Below are 20,573 nucleotides of genomic sequence, written 5' to 3' on the forward strand. Positions count from 1 at the left end.
AGAGTCCTAAATTAAGTGGGCATTCCTTTGCTATCCACCCTCCACTAGGTAATGAGCATGGGTGCCCAGCAGTCCCATGGAGGAGAGCCGCAGTATCAGATGGGGAGCTGTCACTCTTTCAGTGCCTAAAGGTTTTTAATTCTCAAAAAGGAATAATCTAGTCCAATTCCTTCATTTAACAGCTGAAGAAGCATCTTGGCCAGCACTCGCTGATGGCAGAGCCAGGGCTGAAGTCCAGGGTTCCTGACCACACTACTCCTCGGCACTACAACTGTCCTGTGTCTTTATTCGATCCTGGTTATGTTTTCCACCACAGGAAACCTCTGGTTCTAGGTGCCACAGAATGATGAATACATGCATGTACACACATGCCAACTGCAATTAGCACGGAGCCCACTGATGCTCAGGCAGGGTATAGATCCTTCAAGAAGCCATGCTTCCACTGCTTTGATAGGGAGCTTGGTGGTTTTCCTAACACATGACTGAAACCTTGCTCTCTCATATTTAGGCATTGCAGTCCCCATGACAGGATTTGTGTGTAGAAACCCTCATAAACCCAGATTTCACTTCAGAAATATCAAATCTGAAATATCAAATAACACACACTTCTAAGCCACTCGACCATTTTGGGGATCTCTGGCCCCGTGGGGACCACATCTCAGCCCTTGCCCCTTTACAAATACAGGGGGTTTATGGCTAGGTATACACACAGAGCCTCATCACACAGCATTCGTCCTCACATAACACACACTCTAGTGTAAACCCTTAGAACTGGCCTCGAACACCTCCCCAATAGCTGTTTCCCATGCTCACTCACATCAGTAGCTCCACTGCCTCTGATCCTTTTACACGAATTTATTTCTATACAAGGCTCTAAAAACACCCCTTGGTTTGTACATAAGTTTTTTCTTTTTTTCTTCATTTTAAATTGCTTTATAACAACTGGTTTCCTGATTTTTTTTCCATTTTCTCTTTTCTCTGAAATCTGTCATGATTAAAAAAAAAAGACAAAAGAAAATAAAAATGCCATTGGCCAGGAGACAGGGTGGAGAAAAACAAAAAGGACAAAAATAAACAAAACGTCAAATATGAAAATTCTCAGAGATAATGCATTTATAAACACAGAAATGGTTACAACAAAGATGGCCATGATGAGTGGGTATATATATATATATTTATATATATTTATATATATATATAAATTTGTGCCCGGCAACTGACCGTGGCACCTAGGGAGCTAAGTCCAGTCCTTGTGTTTGCCCTGAACTCTCCCTTCTCTGCAACACCCCTGGTTTTTGGGTTTCATAACGAACACAAAGCTCCCACAGCTCCTTAGGTTTGGGGATGGGAGACTGAGAGTACAGGGCCTTGGTTGGCAGAGAAGGGGAGAGGCTCCAAGGAAAACCATAACCCACACTTCTAAGCCACCCTTGACCATTTTGGGGATCTCTGGCCCCTTGGGGACCACATCTCAGCCCTTGCCCCTTTACAAATAAAGGGGGTCTGACCCCCACCCAGATCTCCTTCTTCCAGCATTAGGTAGGAAGTGAAATGAGACCATGAGGGGAAGAAAACGGCTCCTAGGGATCGGGGCACACAAGAAACCTGTTCTTTCGCAGGCAAGAATAGAACAGGAGGCTGGTTGCATTTAGGGCTCCCTTCTCTCTGATATTTGGGAGGGCCAGCCTCTAGTCTTCTATCAGCCCAAACCTTGAGGATTATGAGGGTAAGGAGAGAGTAAGTGCCCACACTGGAAAAGTTTCTATGAGGTCATAGCAAATCCCTCCCTTGAGCACCAACCCCCAATTTTGAAAGCTATGCTTGGGAGGGGAGGCTGCTGGATCACACTACCAGCTCAGTATTCCTTTGCCAATCAGGAGGCTGATGTTCCTTTTGAAGAGGAGTTGAGAATAAAGATGGTATCCTGTGAAGGAAGGCCATGCCTGAGGCCCAAGGAAATGGAGCCAAGGCCTGTCAAGGAAGAAGAGGACTTTTCCCACCAAGAGGAGTTGGAGAAAGAAGGGACCAGAACTTCTTCCCCCTCTTCCCAGTGGGTGGCAGCACAGGTCTCTATGAGCTGGCCAGGTGCTCCACCTGGATGGTGCTGGTGGTGACAGTGAGGCAGATGTCCTTATGATGCTCCGCCGTCTTATACGGGGTCAGGTCAAAGGAACACTGGGGTGGAGGGTTGGGGTTGCTGTCCCCACCACCCCCACCCTGGGGGGCTGCCCCAGGGGACTGGAAGTGTGGTGGCTGTGGCTGCTGCTGCTGCTGCTGCTGCTGCGATGCCTGGGAGGCCTGGGCCTGGGCCTGGGCCTGGGCTTGGGCTTGAGCCTGGGCTTGGGCTTGGGCTTGGGCTTGAGCTTGAGCCTGGGCCTGGGCCACTGCTGCCGCCGCTGCTGCTGCCTGCACTTGTTGCTGGAGATCAGGAGGGTTGTGTTTGCGCATATGTTTCATAAGGTACGTTTCCTGAGGGAGATGGTAAAAAGGAGTTGAGGGATGAAAGAGAAGGAAAGAGGTCACTTGTAACTAGCATCCTGGGCTCTTACTTTGCTTTATATAGTGCAAGACTTATTACAAAGATATTCTGGAGCCAGGGCGCGTTGTCCCCAGGAGCCACTTTCAGTGCTCACTATTGGGTAGAAAAGAAGGGGAACCTTTAGTCACCATGGGCTTTCAACTGGCACAGAGAAAGCTGTCATTTTCTCAAAGATCTCTGAATGGAACAACTTTACAACCTTTCTCTGGAATCTAATGGAAAACATCTAACTGAAATCTTTCTCCTCCCACAATTTCAAGTTGCTTTATTTTGCCTTATGTTTAAATAAAATGAAGAAACATTGCTTGGCAATCCCTATATGCTTAAGGGATCAGGCATCCCTTTTATTCCTCAGCTACAGGTCTATTTAATTTCTGTTTTCTTTACTGATTGGGTAAGTTGGAGCTAGGGAGGTAACATATTCACTGCAACAGATCTTTACCAAGAAAGATGGGGTAAAGTGGACTATAGTCTTACAGGCCCACACGGAAGGAAAGAGAAGGCACTGAGCACTCACCGACGTATATGCCCGACTACAGATAGTGCAGGTGTACACCTTGGCATGCTTCACCGTATGCGTAGATAGGTGTACCTCTAGTGAGGTTGCGTCTGTGTACGCCCGATGACAATTGTGGCACTTGAAGGGTTTATCTTTGTTGTGCTGCCGTCGGTGGGACTGAGAAAATTGGGGAAAATCAGGATGAGTACATCGGACTCTTCCCTCCTGCCTCCTTGACCTTAATGGAGAGCCCTGAGCTGGGTGTCAGACCTCCCAGGTTCTCTTTCCATCTGTAGGCAGTAGAAATTGCTTCAAATTAAGGGGCTGGCCCCGTGGCCGAGTGGTTAAGTTCGCGCGCTCCGCTGCAGGCGGCCCAGTGTTTCGTTGGTTCGAATCCTGGGTGCAGACATAGCACTGCTCATCAAGCCACACTGAGGCAGCGTCCCACATGCCACAACTAGGACCCACAATGAAGAATATACAACTATGTACCGGGGGCTTTGGGGAGAAAAAGGAAAAAAATAAAATCTTAAAAAAAAAAGAAATTGCTTCAAATGAAACTTCAGGAGCTGCAGGCTAAGGGAAGAACACACATGCAGAACACACCGGGATCCTGAAAGTTAGAGTAACAGCTATGCCTGGTCCCAATAGTAGTTTTCAAAGTGAGGTGCGGGGCTTGCTAGGGAATACCAAGACCTTTTCAGGGGGCCCACAAGGTCAAAACTATTTTCAAAATAATAATAAGACAGTGTTTGGGGCCAGGCCGGTGGCGCAGCGGTTAAGTGCGCACGTTCTGCTTTGGTGGCCTGGGGTTCACTGGTTTGGATCCCGGGTGCGGACATGGCACTGTTTGACAAGCCATGCTGTGGCAGGCATCCTATGTATAAAGTGGAGGAAGATGGGCATGGATGTTAGCTCAGGGCCAGCCTTCCTCAGCAAAAAGAGGAGGATTGGCAGGAGTTAGCTCAGGGCTAATCTTCCCCCAAAATAAAAAAAAGACAGTGTTTGCCTTTTCCCTCTCCCTCTCACTACTGTACAGCAATAACACAACGTGCACCAGACTGAATGCAGCAGACGGGAGGGCATGGCCATCTTCTGGTAAGCCACACGTTAAAGAAACGTGCAAACATGTAAAACAATGCCATTCTTAGCAGCAAAATTGGGGGGGGGGTGTTTGTAAATATGTTATTTATGTTAACATGCAATGGATTTACTATTTTTAAACAAATTACTAAATATTTTTCCAAGTTTTTCAGTTTCACAACATCTACGTAGATAGGTATTACCCACATCAACAAAAGCTCTTTGGGTTTCCTAATAATTATGAAGAGTGTACAGGGGTCCTGAGAAAGTTTGAGAATCACTCTACTAGTCAAATGGCACGTCGACCCCAAGTCTTAGACTCAAGGTCTCATGTGGAGGGTGGAACATTTACCTGCAGATTGGAGAGCTGTGTGAAGGCTTTCTCACAGCCCGGGTGTGCACATTTGTATGGTCTATCACCAGTGTGGATTCTGCATGGGATGAGAAAAGAAGAAAGGGAAAAGATGTCAGTGAGGCCACTTGGGGATTGGCTCCACAACAAACCTCCTCAAGGCCACTCCTGCTCTCCTATGGGAGTACGAGGTCTCCAGGAGGCACAGCCTCAGCTCCACTCTGACACGGATCAGGCCGTGGTGCCTGCTTTCTGCTCACTGCCTGCATCACTCAGCTCAAGCTGGGCTCCTCTCTGCAGGGGAGGAGAGACTGGTGGCTCAGCAGCCAAGGGACAGGCAGTCCACAATATGGCATACAAGTCAGCTCCTACAGTAACTGTCCCTGATGAATGTTCAGAAACATAAGATAAACACAATGGTAAGGAAAAAGAAACACATAACACTTCTTCCTTGGCCCCCACCATACAGTCAGAAACCATGCCCTCAGCCTTGAGCACCACTCTCAGAGAAAGTTCTGGTGTCAAAGAAAAGCAGAAAGTTATGCTAATTGTGGAAAGTAGCAGTGATATCAATACTCGTGGAAACTCCTTGGGGCTTTTCCCAGTCCAGTCCCCTAACAGCAGGAAATGCCAAGTTTAGTACCAATTTGACCTCTTTCCCAAACACTACAGGGCCCTCCAGTGAGATGAGCCAAGGACTTGAGGGTGCGTGGACAGACACCTGCTCCTCTTCAGACACTTCAGAACCATCTTCATGATCAGGTGCTTTTGTGGACCTCTGGTCTAAAATCTTGAAAACATCGCAGGCCATGTCTCCTTATGAAGAAAGCCCAACTCCTCCTCTTTGCAAAGCAAGATGTCTGACCACTTTAGGAAAATCATCACATTCGGAAGCAGCTGGGTGAGAAGGCCTATGGCCAGTTAAGAGTCTGGACTCCAGTTCAACTTGAGATACCACTGAAGGAGAGCATCAGCTCTTGTAGTTGGCAGGTTCACTTCTTGGTCACTCTAGACTCACGGGACAAACAGTGGGCATCCATATGCAGTACAAGCCTTTTCATTTTGTTTGCCTGTTCTTCGTGAGTATTTAGGATGTTTTGTTTGTTCTCTACTCTTGGCGTCCCTTGGAGCCTTGCTTGTTGCTGTAGGTGTCACCAGGCTGGTACCCAGCTAAAGTCTGATTATATTTCCTGTTCATAATTGGTGCCCTAAGGGCTAGAGGTATGGTCTTCTTCAATCAAATGCCCCAGCTTTGGCATCAAGGAGAAAATCTTGCAAGATGTGTGCATCGGTGTTTTCAGGGAGAGAAATCAAGAAAAGTTGTCTCTGCTTGAGGTAAAAGTCTCCTCCTCCCCAGATCAGGGAACATTACAGTCCTTGCGTCTCCGTGACGCAGCTTCCGCCCCAGAAAGGCTGAGCATCCACTTGTCTCCAGTGTTGTTGCTTGTTCTTTCTCCCAGACGCCAGTCGCCAGTCGCCAGTCGTGTTCTCCTCCAGCCAGGCCTCTCCCCCGCCCCCCGCATGCGGGTTGTTGTGTGTGTCCGGGGCGGGGGTGGGGAGGGCATGCCAGCGGGGCGGGGGCAGTAGCCCGCCACTCTCCCTTACCGTGTGTGCTGCTGGAGGTGGGAGAGCTGGCGGAAGGCCTTCTGGCAGTAGGAACAGTTGTAGGGCTTGGCCCCCGAGTGGATTCGGAGGTGCTGGGCCAGGTAGGAGGTGTTGGCGAAGGTCTTGGAGCAGTGCGGGCACTTGTGGGGCTTGATGGTCTCCGTGTGCATCTTGGAGTGGATCCTGCCGGGGAGGAGAGGAGGGAAGGGGGGAGGAGGAAGCAGTTCGACACCATGGGCTCAGCTCTCTGCTGGGTGAAATGATGTTGCTTGACGGATGAGAGCACCCCCTCCTCCCTCCTCCCAAACGCATTCCGGCCTGGATAGGCTAATGAAGAGGACACCCAGATCTAGGTTGTTGCTGATCTTAAGTCGGTGGCTAGAATGGCAGTGAGATGATGAAGAGCTGTAACCCCTGGCTCTTGGTAACCTTAGAAATTTCAGTCTTGTCAACCCTCCGCTTTATTCTAAGGTTACACACTCACCAGATACCCTGCTTCCAAATAGTAATTTGAACAAAGACCAATACCGCCTGTTCCCCATGGACCTGAAGTTGAATGCACACCTTGGCTCTGAACTGAAGCATATAGTAAAAGCAGGGCCTGCTCTGCAGAAGATTTCCAAACACAGACACACAGAGAAACCACAAAAATTGTTCCAGACTTTGGGATTGGAGACCACAATTTTCCAGGCCCCCCGCCACGAACTGCTAGGATATATGCTTTATTTTTCAGACAGTAATGGGAGAGCACTGAGGCTCCCAAAGGGCAAAGTCGAAAGGGAACAAAGAAAACACATGGAGAGAAGAGCAGGCGCAGGCACCGTGGCCTCAGGGTGAGGGGTTCACAGCCAGGTGGTGGGGTAAAACCAAGAGCAGCCTTACCGGGTGTGCTGCTGGAGGTGAGAGAGCTGGCGGAAGGATTTCTCACAGAAGTTACAACTGTAGGGCTTAGCCCCTGAGTGGATACGGATGTGCTGGGCCAGGTAGGAGCTGTTGGCGAAGGTCTTGGAACAATGTGGGCACTTGTGGGGCTTGGTCTCGGTGTGTGACTTGGAGTGGATCTGCATCTCCGACTTTGAGTAGAATGTCAGTGAGCACATCCGGCACCTGGGCCAAGTGAGGGCAGCGATTAGAAGCCTTCCCACCAAGAGGGCATTGCTGAACCCTCCCCTCCACTTCCAAAGAAGCCAACCTATCTGATCTCTCTCCTATTTCAACTACAGGCCCTTGAGAGGAGGATCTCTCTCTTATTTTTCTTTATGACCTAAGCTTCTAGCACAGCCAAGCACAATCTATTCAATAAATGTCTGCTGAATGACTGGACTCCCTAAGTGTGCACAAAAATAATTCAACAGATAAGACAGGAAAATATTATTAGGGTCTCTGGGCTGATGTAGATTTCACTGGGCCAGGAGTATCAGTTAACTTCTGTCTATAACTCGATTTCAAACTTTTAAAGAACTCTTTTCCCCAATTTCCCACGTATAAGGTACATCCCTCAGGTATTCCTCAAGCTCCCGAGATGACAATGAGGACACATTGACTAGATTCCCAGAAGGACTTCTCTCCTGCCTCCTCAGATAACTGTCTTCTCTCAGACTTTCTCCTACTTCCCTTTTGCCAGTGATTCCTAGGGATGGGGGTGGGGAAGTATCAGACGTATTTGGAAGGGCTTTTCCAAACCATATACGTTTGGCCTCTACCCTGTATCTGATGTTCCACCAACCACCGCCAACTTCCAGCCCCTTGGCAATCAAGTGAGAGCGACTTCTGCAAAGAGCGAAGGTCACTGTTGGAAGTGGGTTGTATCCCTCAAATATTTAGGAGAAAGTTTTACAAAACACTTGAGCATTCCATGCTCAATCTTCCCTCTTTCCTAGCACATGGAGCCAACGTCAGCACTTTGGGTTGACATCAACAGCATCTGAATATACTTTCACTCATCACCTGAGTTGGTAAGCTTTCTTCCTGCTCTGACACTGCCCAAGAATATCAAATAATGAGGCCTCTGCACCAGATGAGCCACAACTATTTAGGGGGTAAAAAAGCTATCTGTATATGACCTGGAATCCTATCATTCCTAAACAACTCATCAGTGCACGATGTGGGCTAGTAGAAAGGGCAACAGCCTGGAAGCCAGGCGACTGGGGAAAGTCCCTCTTCTCTGGGTCCTCCCCAACTTATCTCCATAGGAGGGGCTTGAGATGGTGCCAGGGGATGATTTCTGTTTTTTTTCTGATCCCAGGAGAACTGTTAGAGAATAACTGAGATCAAGACTAAAAAGAACTCTGAGCTCCTCAGAGAAAAAGATATCACTGTTGGTTGGAAGTGTGATCCCTATATTAATGCTTCTACTAAAATTCTAATCATTAAAGCCAATTTCTACTTCTCTAGTCACTTGACAACTCTGAAGAAAATCTGATTACCAGTTTACCAATCCCTGGCCATTGTCTGGGATGCCCAACCATTGTATGGGAGGTAGGGAGGGTCTGTTTATAGTTAGCATGGTCCAAAGGACACAGCCAATGGAAGACAGCCAATGGAAGTCTGGACACCTGGGCCCGACTCAGCGTTCAGTTATAGGCTTGCTCATCAGTCTAGACCTCAATTTTCTGGTCTGTAAAATGGAGAGATAACTATCTGCCCCTAGAAGGGCCAGAAAACACCCAGGACAGTCAAAGGTAAGCCAAATTTCTCTAATAATAAAACTGCATTAATGTTAACAGCACAAGTGCTGATGGCTGAGCTCATGCTGCTATATATTTCACTAAGACTGAGGTTAGAAACTGGACACATTGTTACTTGGAGGGGAACTGTACTAAAATTACAAAAGAATTTCCTTTGGTTGCTAAAATTTCTCAGACAGGTAGAACACCACATTCTTTTTAACTCAAACAAAATTGCATTAGTTTGTGTGTGAGTGTTGAACACACAACTGTATCCTTAATATGCAATTAATTATAAAAGAAAAATAACCCTCTTCATCAAAGTTTTCAACTAGAGAAGAATCTGCAAAACTTAAATTCATCTATGATGGACTGGCAACAAAATGAGCAGTCTCAAAAGTCCTAGGTGTAATAACGATGATGACAATAATGAGAATAGTTGCCGCTTGTTGTTGTGCCCGATACTGCCAGGCACCCAGTTAGGCACTTTAAACACATTGTTTCCACTCCTCACAACAACCGTGCAAGTATTATCCCTGTTTTACATAAAGGAACACAAAGGCTCAGAAAGGTTAAGTAATTTGCCAAAGGGCAAACAGTTATTCACCACAAAAAGGTGATTCTAATCTAATTTAAGATTCCTCACACCAGAGGTATTCAGGAGAGCCTGGATCAACAGTTACCAGGAATGTTCAGAAAACCAAAACTACAGAGAAGGGACTGGCTTAGGTGACCATTAAAGTATTTCCAACTCTGAAATCCTAGGAAGCCAAATAAAAGAGTACAAGTCCTTTAATGCAAGGTATTGGGTGGTCAGAAAGAAATGTGATTTAGCAGTACGCAATTAGCAGGGGAGAGAAAGCCAGCCCCTACATCACTGAGTAACTCCTGCCGCATCATTCATATCCGACACAAGAATGGTGCCCCCATGGAGGCACACAATGCAATGGCCTTAGTTACAACAACCACTTTAAATTATCATCCCACTTTTTTCTAAGATGTTCAAACACAATTTCAAATACTCTGATTTTTCCCTCAAAACATTTCCACAAGATAGATGAGGGCCATGATTATCTTCCCATTTTACAGATGGGAACAAAGAGCTAGAAATATGCTGACTTGCCTAGACTAACAGAACCCAATTCCCCCAAGACTCAGTCAAATGCCACTGACCACAGGAATGGATGTGGTTGACCCACATGTGCATCGAAATAGGGATTCTCTGTGATGAAAAAGATTCCTTTGAACTTTGGAGTTCTGAGTTTCTAAAGAAATTCTGTTCACCTACAATATAAGTAGCTGCCCTTGCATTTCAGAGTTCTCTTTAGTCACCTGGGCTTGGGGCCTGTCAAGAATTCCAAAAACACTGAGGGTGTGGAAAATCCTATCAGTGCTTCTTTCCAACTGTATTTTCACATTTCTTTCCATATACACAGTTTGGGAAGTCCAGAGATAGCTTTAATGTGGGTCCAAAAACCAAACAAACAAAAAAGCCTTGGCAGAATCAGAGGACCCTGATCAATGTGAAGGGCTCCACAGGGTGCCAGAGAACTCTCCCACCACTCCTACAGCAACAAATTTTGTATGGGTGTATCTCCATGTCACAATAACCTTGCTTTAAGCAAATACATAAAAATCCAGATGTCCCCCGAATAAACTTAAAAGGGATTTTCATTTTATGAAATGATATATAAAAGAATGCCTTTAAATGAATCAAACTTGTCAGGTACCTTTATAATATGATATGATGTAAACATTTTCCAGGAAGACTTTTATTGTATAAAGTGGGGTACACCTGTAATAATAAAGCTGTAATGAACTTTCAGATTATGAGCTGGAATTCTGCAGTGCTCAATACTTTCTGCATAGCAACACTCCCCTCATTTTCACTTACAAAGAAGGATTTAAACGCTCTGTAGTCGTGGCTACTCTCCACAGTATAAGTGTACAACACAAAAATAAGTGCTAAATGACGACTATTTCTTATCGCTTTCTTTTGAAGTTCCCAACATTTCAAACCTTATCTGATATATACTCCCAAGAAATGGGAGGCATAAACAGAATTCTCCCCATTTTACAGATGAGGAAACTGAGGCCCAGAGAGGGGAAAAGGACTTGCCCAGGGTCACACAGCAAGTTCGTGGTGGAGCCAGGAACTGAATCCATGAGCCCAAGGCTCTGTCCATTTCCTGTGCCGCAGTTCCCTTCGCTCCTAAAATGGGAACAACATTGCCCATCTCGGTACACTAAGGACAGACCCAGTCTCCCAGCCATGCACATCTGCCCCTATCTGCATGAAAGCTGTGACAGTAGCTACCCCACTCTGTACACTGGGATTAAACTCCCCAAACCCACTAGATCCCTTGATAGTTCTCAAGGGGATTAGGACATTTCCAACTTTCAAAGGGCAAGGAGTTTAATTATGTAATTATTTTTGTATAGTACCACATGCAAATATAATGCTTTTTGGCAATGGACAACTTAAAGGAAGTGGAGAATCAAAATGACTTCCCATGAACTAGAAAGTGCACAGTCATTCTATAAGCATATATTCCAAGGGGGGGGAAGGGAGGTATCCTGGTCCTCCAACTTTTTCATATAGATCCCTCCCGTCATCCCAACCATGCAGGGTCAGGCAGGCGCAGTGCTCAAATATGGCCCAAGAACTGGTGGATGGATGGCACACGGGTTAAGGTTAGGGCCTTACGAGAAAGGTTTCTCGGAAAAATAGGAATGGAAATTGTAGAAGGCAAAAAGGACCTGGAGACAGAGTCTCAAACCCAGCCTAAAGCCTTATTATAAGAAAGAAACTCTATTATGTCACTCAAAAATCAGTCAATGCCAATGACCCCAAAAAGGAAGGGGTGAAATGGGTTTGCATCCTGGGAGAAGGGGCACCAGAGAAGCGCCAGCTCTACCCTCCTAGTCCATGCCAGAACACCTGACATGCAAGTGGATCTGAGGTGGAAAGCTGTCAGGGCAGAGCCTGGCTCAGGGCTGGACAAAGAGGAGGGAGGGAAGCTGAGGCAGTGATCCTCACCCGATCCTGTCCCTGGCTCTGATTCTTACCTGTAGGTCTTGCCGTCTTTCTGATGGTCATCATCATCCTCAGGGGAGAGGACATAAGGGTCATTCATCTCAGGCAGCCCTGATTCTAGCATCCGTTTCTTCTTTCGGCCCCGGGGGGGCTTAGGAGCCACACTGCCACCTCCACCACCACCTCCACCTCCTTCCTCTGTTAGGGTGGATGCTACCTTCTTGGAGAGGTCAGGGACCACCTGCAGGGCTTGTGAGCCAGGGGGAAGAGCTGAGACAATCATGGGAGCCGAAATGGGAAAGGTCTGAGCTGATGAGGCTGTGGTCACAAGGGAGCCTGAGGGGGACGTGATTACCAAACCGGGACCTAGGGTTGGGAGAAAAAGGAGATGGTGTCATGTTGTCCAGTCCTGATCCTAATCCTGTTTAATTTCCCCCAAATCATTGTCTAATTAACCCCACACCACCACCCCCCAGCCCAGAGTACAGAGGAAACCCCAAACCCTATAGAAAAATAATGGTCTCCTAACCCCTGTCCCCACCCCACCCCCAGTAACAGTGAGATTTACCCCTTGATTGACTCCCTTCTCTTCTCCACCTCTGAGAACAGGAGACTCCTTGATTCAGAGAAGGAAAGAATGTCACCTCCTCAAAGGCAGGGACCGCATCTTCTACTTCTTTGTATCCCCCACAATGCCTAGCGCATTGCTAGGCACACAGTAGGCACTTAATAGAAATTTGATTGAGTAATCAAACACATATCCCACTCCCCATGTCCTTGGAGCCCGCCATCCTGGGGTACTGATCATGGAAGATCAACACCTCAGATTGGAGAAGAGCAGAATTGCTCACCAGCAGTCATCAGTCCTGTAGACGGCACAGGGACCACCGTGATATTCTGGGTAACAGACGCCTGGCTATGTGGGGTCAGCTGGTCTGACTTGGACTCTGTGTCCATACTGATGCCTGAGGGCAGGGACACCGAGGCAGGCACTGTTAGCAAGGTGGGGTAGTGGGGTGGAGCCAGCCCACAGCCTTTCTCTGGCAACAGCTGATCCTTCATCTTGTTGATGAACATCGTGTTCTCAATCTGAAAGAAAAGGAAGGGGGAGGCGAGCGGCTTTTCAGGGAGAGTCTGATTTTGTCTGCTCCCTAAGTACTCTGCATTGTCTGTCCTCCTCCGTGGAGATCAAGGAACGAGTAGTTAACATCTTTGTGCTTCCAGAGAGAAGCCAAGACAGAAACACTACATAATTCTCCGTGATGGATGACCCAGTGAAACAGCATGTGATTTATCTTGCTTCAGTCTCCAAAGTAATAGAACTTACTACTCAGAGTTGAAAAAAGGACATAATAGGAAAGGAGCAAAAAAACAAACACCACCTACCTGTCCTGAGACTGTGGGGATAGAAGGCCAGAAGTATGGGTTAGAATTGAAGTGAGATTCTTCCATTCTACCTGAAGAAAGATAGACCACATTACACTCAGGAATAAATCTTAAGAAACTCAGCAATGGAGAAGGGGAATTGAGGCATTCCTGGTCTCTTTCCTGGCACCTGACCACATGGCTGGAAACTAGCAGTCAAGACCCTAGAATCTAAAATATTAGTCTGTTTGGTCAGAGCCACTCAGCACTAAATCTCCATCCAACAGAGGCTATCCTAGTTAAGATGCAGATGAAAGAACTTACATACATCTCATTTACCGATAGAATGTTTCCCATACCCTAAAGAAACAGAGGGGAAGGGATGTGCCCAAGGTCCCACAAATCAAACCACTGATTGGTCTGAAAACAGCCAGGGTACCTATCATTGTTCTTCTTTTCCTTCATCCCTCAAATCCATCTTCCTTGAAATAAAAAATTTCGAGAATTCCAATTGACACATCTATAGTTCTATGCAGCTTGAAAAGGTTCTAGGCCAGAATACAAAATACCCAAGGGAATTAAAGAATGAAATCGGCAAAGATCAGAATCGAGGTATTTTCTGAGTACCAGATAATACCTGGAGACCACAACCCATCCATGGTGCTGCACTGGGTACCACATACACTGGGCTGGGCAGCGAGAATCTAGGAGTTCCCAGTTTAAAAAAGGGTTCTAGCACCAGCAGTAACAGCAGCAACCCAGATTTCCACCTAAAGAGATTCAGAATAGGGACAACAGTAGGCCAGAACACATACACATTACTAGATTCCTGCTTTATAGTCCTCAAACACTATGGTTCTAAGAGTTCAAGTTCTTCTCTGTACGTGCATAATAACAAAGCTTAAAACTTTGGGAGTGAGGAATACGCAAGAAAAGCAATCCCTCAGAATCACACTGCAAGTCACAGATGGGTACCAAATCCAGGCATCCCACCACTCATTTTCACTCTGATTACTTCTCCCAGCAAGGCTTAATTGGCAGTATGTTGGTCAAGAGTAGCTTCCCAAAATCACAGACCAGGAAAAATCCAGCCCAGCAGAAGGCAGTTGAAGAGGGAGTATGAGACTGAGGGAATGGGGAAGGAAGTGAGGAACAGCAGGGAACGAACATTATCATCATGCTGCTACTCTGAGCCTAAAAGCAACCAGGACTCTGGTGGGGAAGAAGGACCTGTGACTTAGAGCCATGGTCCCAGTCCTGCTGAGGATATGCTGAGGCAGACACCAGACATACTAACAGCTGGAGGGCAGACTGGGCACAGAAACTGGGTTTCCAGTAGTGACTATAGAAACTAGGAAAGCTCTTCAACAAAGGAGCTGAAGCAGAAAGGATATCCCTCTAAATGTCACCCTGTTCCTTATCCTTCTCCAGACATCTCATCACATTTCTTACTCTACTAAACAGCACCCTCAATTTTCATAAATCCTATAGAGGGAAGCATAACTGAATTTCAGCCTACTTTTTCCTAGAAAGTAGCAAAGGAGAGGAGTGGAATGCACCGAATCTGTGACTACAACAGCTTCACACATACGAGGCTCAATATTACATGACTGAGGATCAACCACAAGCAAATCCTGTTTCCCAAGTTATAAAATAGAGTAAAACCAGACAGTCTCGGAAACAGGCGCTAAGCTTTCTCCTTCCAGCATTAGCTTCACAAAGGGGCCTCAGGTTCTCCTCAGGCAGGAGAAATCAAGAAACAATCAGATCACAGTTTAAGGGGATCCAATCTTGCCAAGCTTTCTGGGAGGCAGGGATCTTGTACCTCCCAATGCTCTCTAATGTAGGACTCATCACCCAGTAAGCAATTCCATATTTAATAAACTGAATGACAGCACACTCCATACATACTGATTTTGCAAATAATGTTATGAGCTCAAACCTTAATCTATAACCTCCATCGACCTTCTAGTTGAGAGAAATAAAACAGAGAAGAGTGGTGATGTACAGTGGAAATGAAGTAGAGAATGAGGTAAAAGAAAGGAGGGTCTAATGATCATTTCTCCCTAAAGAGTCAAAAAAATAAATGTACTACAGATGTGAAAATTTAAGAGGGAGGAACTGAGAGCCTGAAAATAACAACATTCTCAGACAGGATTCTTGCAAACAAGGCCCTCCCTCCCAAAAAAGATTACATCCATTCATATTGTCCTACAAGTGGCTCAGGTGAAGCAGCTTCTATCACCTGTAGGCTCTTATAAACGGGGCATGCAAAGTGATGTAGTAGACAATATCCCCATACCATCACCATTAATATCTATTAAGTGCTTAAATTGTCTTCAAGGTACTGTTCTAAGCACTCTACGATTATAACATCATTTAATCCTCACAACAATTCTATGAAGTAGGTATTGTAATCCTCATTTTTCAAATGAGGAAATTGGAGGCACAGAGTCCAACAATAAACAGCAGAGTAGGCACCAAAGGGCAAGTTAGGAAAAGGGGGGTCTACAAGAGACTAAAAACCTACAACTGAAGCACACTCTCTAATGTTGCGGCTTGACTCATGAATTAACATTGAGAATATTTCCAGGAATGGATGGACTATACATTTTTCAGGTAGTTCTCAATAAATGTTTACAAAAATGAAGTTTGTGATAATAGCAAAATGCAGTTAAAGATAATATTCTCTGTCCACATCCTGTGAAACCGCACTTGGCCACTAAGATAAACTATTTTAGAATGATGGAGTCTGAGTAACAAGGCCAGACTGTCCAGGGGGGTAAACAGAATAAAAGGCCCCTGCACTTCCCCGCATACCCAGTTTATCACTCTGCTTTTTGTTTTTTTATTTAAAGATTTTATTTTTCCTTTTTCTCCCCAAAGCCCCCTGGTACATAGTTGTGCATTTTCAGTTGTGGGTCCTTCTAGTTGTGGCACGTGGGATGCCACCTCAGCATGGCCTGATGAGTGGTGCCACGTCAGCGCCCAGGATCCGAACCGGCAAAACCCTGGGCCACCGAAGCAGAGCACGCGAACTTAACCACTCCACCTCAGGGCCGGGCCCCTATCACTCTGCTTTGGGTCTTAAGAGAACAAAGCTGAAGACCAGAACCACAGCTAATCCTAGGACAAAATGAAAAATGTGTCTTGTGGGCTTCCAATAAATATGTCAGCCCCAAAAGGGGGGTACATAGAGAGTACTGCTCGCCCAACTAGAACAAAATATTTGCCTGCAAAATGACACCCAAGAAATGCTACACCACTGTCCTAATAAGACTGACTTAAATCTCTGTATCCCTGAAATGAGATCAAACAGAGAGCCAAGAAGGAAGGCTCTTTCCAGAATACAACGTAAATGGCACTCCCTGGAGTTGTGTGACAGATGCCCCTGGTGCCCAGTCACTCAAATCCCTCTTCACTGTCCGTTTTGCCACTTATCCTCCTAACTCTCTATCTTTCATGGAGGAACTCGCACCAAACCATCCCAACATCCAAGCAGGTACATATCAACATTTTTTTTTTCTTTTTCTTTTTCTCCCCAAACCCTCCCAGTACACAGTTCTATATTTTAGTTGTGGGTCCTTCTAGTTGTGGCATGTGGGACGCCGCCTCAGCGTGGCCTGATGAGCGACGCCACATCCATGCCCAGGATCCGAACCAACGAAACCCTGGGCCGCCAAAGTGGAGAGTGAGAACTTAACCACTAGGCCACAGGGCCGGCCCCAATATCAACATTTTTAAAACCCAAAGAAGCCCAATGATATTATGGGGAAACCTCATCTCAACACAGAGCACCAGTTTTGATAATTATGCCAATACATTAAAATGAAACAAAACTGGTTTCCCCTAGACTGGGAAGGAAGTGGAAGGCTTCTATCACAGCCCCAAAGAGCAGGAAAGAAAGAAAAACAGGTGGAAAGAATGTTGACAGATTGAAAACCTGGGTTCTAATTTCAGTTTTACCACTGCCCCATGCCTCCATGTTCTGTTAAAAAGAAGTCAGGTTTACCATAATTACGTTGGACAATGCTTTTCTTTCAAAGGGTTCAAGGAACTATATATTCCCTTTCCAATCTCAAAAGAAATCTTGGAAGCACTGAGGAGGTGAAGAAAAAAGAACATCCACGAAACGCACAGTCGGACTTGAACTCTTGCACCAGAGCTTCATTCACCTGTCCATCCTTCCACAGAGCTACCAGTCATCCAGGGACAAAGATGTCACTGCCTCCAGCATGGGACTTTGGTGAAGACCGCTACCTCTTTCCCAGTACTTACTGCAACTTTTTAATTGTTGTTCTCAAATAATGCATGATTTTCTTTCCTCAAGAAAATAAAATTCCCTTAACGCAACTAACCTTTAGGAAAATCATGAAATACTCACACCAACCCAGTTTAGTGGCTAGAGAATGGACCTAGGAATCAAGATTTCTGGAATCTAATTCCAGGTCCTCCATCAGTGGATGACTGAACAATTTACTACTCTACTAAGTTTCTATTTGGGCAGAGGATGGAAGAGGACAAACCCTTTAAAACAAATTCCTAAGGCATATGGTGATAGGCTGGAGGCAGCACAAAAAAGAAAAGAATAACATGCTCAAAAGTGGTCCTGAAAGGAAGAGAGCTGGAGAAATACTTCCACGTGATGAGGACTATTAGTGACAATTAGTCAAAATTATATAAAGACCACGTAATTACAAAGGAACTACCCAAAATAGCAGATCCATAGCCTCCAGCTTACTAATCACCAACTAGAAGCACTAACAAGAAATAGAGATGCACAGAACAATCAACTCAAATTCAACTACAGAAAGAACTTGACCCACGGATCTCAGACACACTGTTGAGAAAAACTGTTCCAAAATGCACAACTGCAGAAAGGCTGCAATAGGTAGCGAAGGACTCAAAGCGAAGAAACACAGAGAACCATTTTTTTCTCAGTAAGAAAACAATCTTTTTCTCCGGTCCTAAGGACATTCAAGAAGGGTCATCCCAATAGGATTTGGGGTCTAACCACTATCTGCAAACTCTTCCAAGTACAAAATAACTTAGAACAGGTTGATGCCAATTCTACGAGGAAAGACCAATACACCATGCCCAAAAAGACCAACAGGACCAATTCGACCAGGTAGTGGCAATCTGGGCCAGCACCTTCTATGCTGGGCATTGCTGGAGCACTGTGCCCTGTACCCTAAGGGAAGAACAGCAGAGTGGTTCCTCTTGCTCTGCCCATTCCACTATAAGTGATAGATCTGGGGCAACGCAAGGCAGAAAAAAAATGTCTGGAGAAAACAGGATATGCACCTAATATTTAATCATCAACTTGGCTCAGAAACCTATGGGGAACACATTTTATAAACCAGCCTGGAACTGGTTCTTAGAAGACACCTATAGAATTATGAGTTCTGAACTCACTCTTTTGGGTGGATACACTGTCATTTTCAGGCTACCTAAAACCCCATCACCATCAAGCCTCATAGTTTGAATTCTTCCAGACCTACTTTGGGAGTCCACCCCCTATGATTTTATCTACTTTACTCCAAACTACCCATAAACCAGTTTTTTCCTGAAAACTTCACCCTGCCACATCAAATTCAAATAACCCTGTGTCACAGATTCTAATCACTCAACAAATCCACTCCAACACTCTGCTGCAGTGTTAAGGATATGAACCCCACTCTAAACTCTGCTTGTTCCAAATACAGAAAAGCAATCCCATAAGCTATGCCACAAGGACTATACTGGCAACTAGGGCCCATTTGTTCCCCCACGCAGACAAAATTTCTCAGCTGGACACAATGTAACACTACTCAGTGATTTCATGGGATAGAGTGCCAACTTTTTACCCAAAAAGTTCCTAGGCACCCTTAAGAGATAATAAGAAAAGGCTGATTTCTCTCCCACAGCAAACACCAGTATTGCAATCGCTATCACTTGAAGAACTGTGTCACATTGTCCAAAAAAAGCCCATTTGATTATGACCCCTTCTCCCCCCAAACCAGAAGAGCCATTAACCCAAAATTGTCTTACCCTCTCTCTCTCTTCCTCCTGTCGTCTTATTCTTTCTCCTTTCCAGGGCTCCTGAACTTTCTGTAAACAAATTGTCTGGGTTACAGGGGCCAGTCAGGGTGCAGCCACCAGAGAACTGTGGAGAACTTCAGGAATTCTCTGACTGTCAGCAGCCAGTCAGGAAGGCAGGTGGACCCTCCACCAGCAATCCAAAGATGCAAGGATGTAACAAGAGGAGTGCAGTGCCACCCCTATGTAGACACAAGGGAAATAAATCCAATTCCCAGAAACTAAGATGAACTCTACACCAGTGTTTGGGTTCCACTCCTGGGCTCAGACACTGGTCCTTCTTCTTTCCCCTGGGACACAGGTAAGCAGGGTTCAGAGAACGGAAGAGTTGGAAGAAGAGAAGGGTCCCTGCCCCCTGAGGAGTGGCTCAGAAGGCAAAGCTGAGGACTGGGATGCACAAGCCCTTGTGTCAGGCACGGTGCCAGTTCAGGCCCAGCCACTTCCTCTGGCCTCCCCCCCACTTCTGCGAGGACTTCGCCCCTGCCTACCCAAGGCCTTGTGCCAAGAAGTACCTCCCTCAGCCTGCACAGTGGTCTATCTACTGGAGACCCCAGCTGTCCCCCGAAAACCACCTCTCCCCTGAGACAGCCCCTGGGAGCCTTCTCCTGATGTCGCCCCCCACCCCTTCCTCAAAGACCCTTCTTTGGGACGTCCCTCCTTCCCCTCCAGGGAGCTGAACTCCGCCACCCACCAGACAGACACCCGCCCCCTAAGCCCCCCCATTCCTCCCCATCGCCCGCTCCTCCACAACCACTTCCGGTTCCGGGACGGACACACATACAGTCCCATCGTGGACCCCCCCCTTCCCGCCCCCCAAGGAAAAGGGGAGGGGGGAGGAGCAGAGAGCTTGGCGCGCGCCGGCTGCAGCGGCGCGAGACTCACCCGGCGGCGACGGCTGCGGCGGCGCCAGAGCCGGAGCGCGGGAGGGGCGGCGTTTGCTGGGAGAGGAGGGAGCCGAGTGGGGCGGGAGGGCCAGGACGGGGCGCGGGGAGGGGGGAACGCGGCGGAGCGCGCGGGCACGCACTTTAGGCGCGAGACAGACCCACACACTCACACGCACGGAACGCGCGCGAGACACCCGCAGGGCGGGGGCGCGAGGCAGTGGGTGGCCCCCTCCCTCCCGCCCCTAACACTCACCCGGAAGTGGTACTGCCGCTCGTGCTCCCGGGAACCCCAATTCCTCCACGCCCCCTCCCTCCCCCCACAGGCTCGGAGGAGAGCCGCGGCGAGGAGAAGGCGGGAGCGGAAACGAAACGGGGGGGAGGGAGGGAACTAGCGTTGTAGAGGGGGCGGCGATGGGGAAGGGGGGGGAATGCAAAGGTCGAGTCACTTCCGGGGACGGGAGCGCA

At 46.9% G+C, this 20,573-nt stretch overlaps 1 protein-coding gene across 11 annotated transcripts; it reads right to left on the bottom strand.

The window, feature by feature from the left end:
• Positions 1 to 840: 840 nt before the first annotated feature.
• ZNF384 (zinc finger protein 384) lies at positions 841 to 20,553 on the bottom strand. 11 transcript variants are annotated; one of them, XM_014740610.3, is made up of 13 exons: positions 20,362 to 20,419; positions 20,107 to 20,162; positions 19,177 to 19,236; positions 13,168 to 13,238; positions 12,633 to 12,870; positions 12,350 to 12,397; positions 11,814 to 12,147; positions 10,864 to 10,956; positions 6,961 to 7,185; positions 6,079 to 6,261; positions 4,474 to 4,552; positions 3,057 to 3,215; positions 841 to 2,469 (listed from the first exon to the last, which is right to left on the bottom strand). In XM_014740610.3, the coding sequence occupies exons 4-13, from the start codon at positions 13,231 to 13,233 to the stop codon at positions 2,071 to 2,073; spliced, it is 1,824 nt and encodes a 607-aa protein (XP_014596096.2). In that variant the 5' UTR covers positions 13,234 to 13,238; positions 19,177 to 19,236; positions 20,107 to 20,162; positions 20,362 to 20,419; the 3' UTR covers positions 841 to 2,070. The 11 variants fall into 11 exon arrangements, with proteins under 11 accessions (XP_014596096.2, XP_014596094.2, XP_005610931.2 ...); XM_014740608.3 differs by lacking the exon at positions 20,107 to 20,162 and having other exon boundaries at positions 20,362 to 20,553; XM_005610874.4 differs by lacking the exons at positions 12,350 to 12,397; positions 20,107 to 20,162 and having other exon boundaries at positions 20,362 to 20,553.
• Between the last annotated feature and the right edge of the window lie 20 nt (positions 20,554 to 20,573).

The sequence above is a fragment of the Equus caballus genome, chromosome 6 (genome assembly GCF_041296265.1).
Source record: "Equus caballus isolate H_3958 breed thoroughbred chromosome 6, TB-T2T, whole genome shotgun sequence".
NCBI lineage: Eukaryota > Metazoa > Chordata > Mammalia > Perissodactyla > Equidae > Equus > Equus caballus.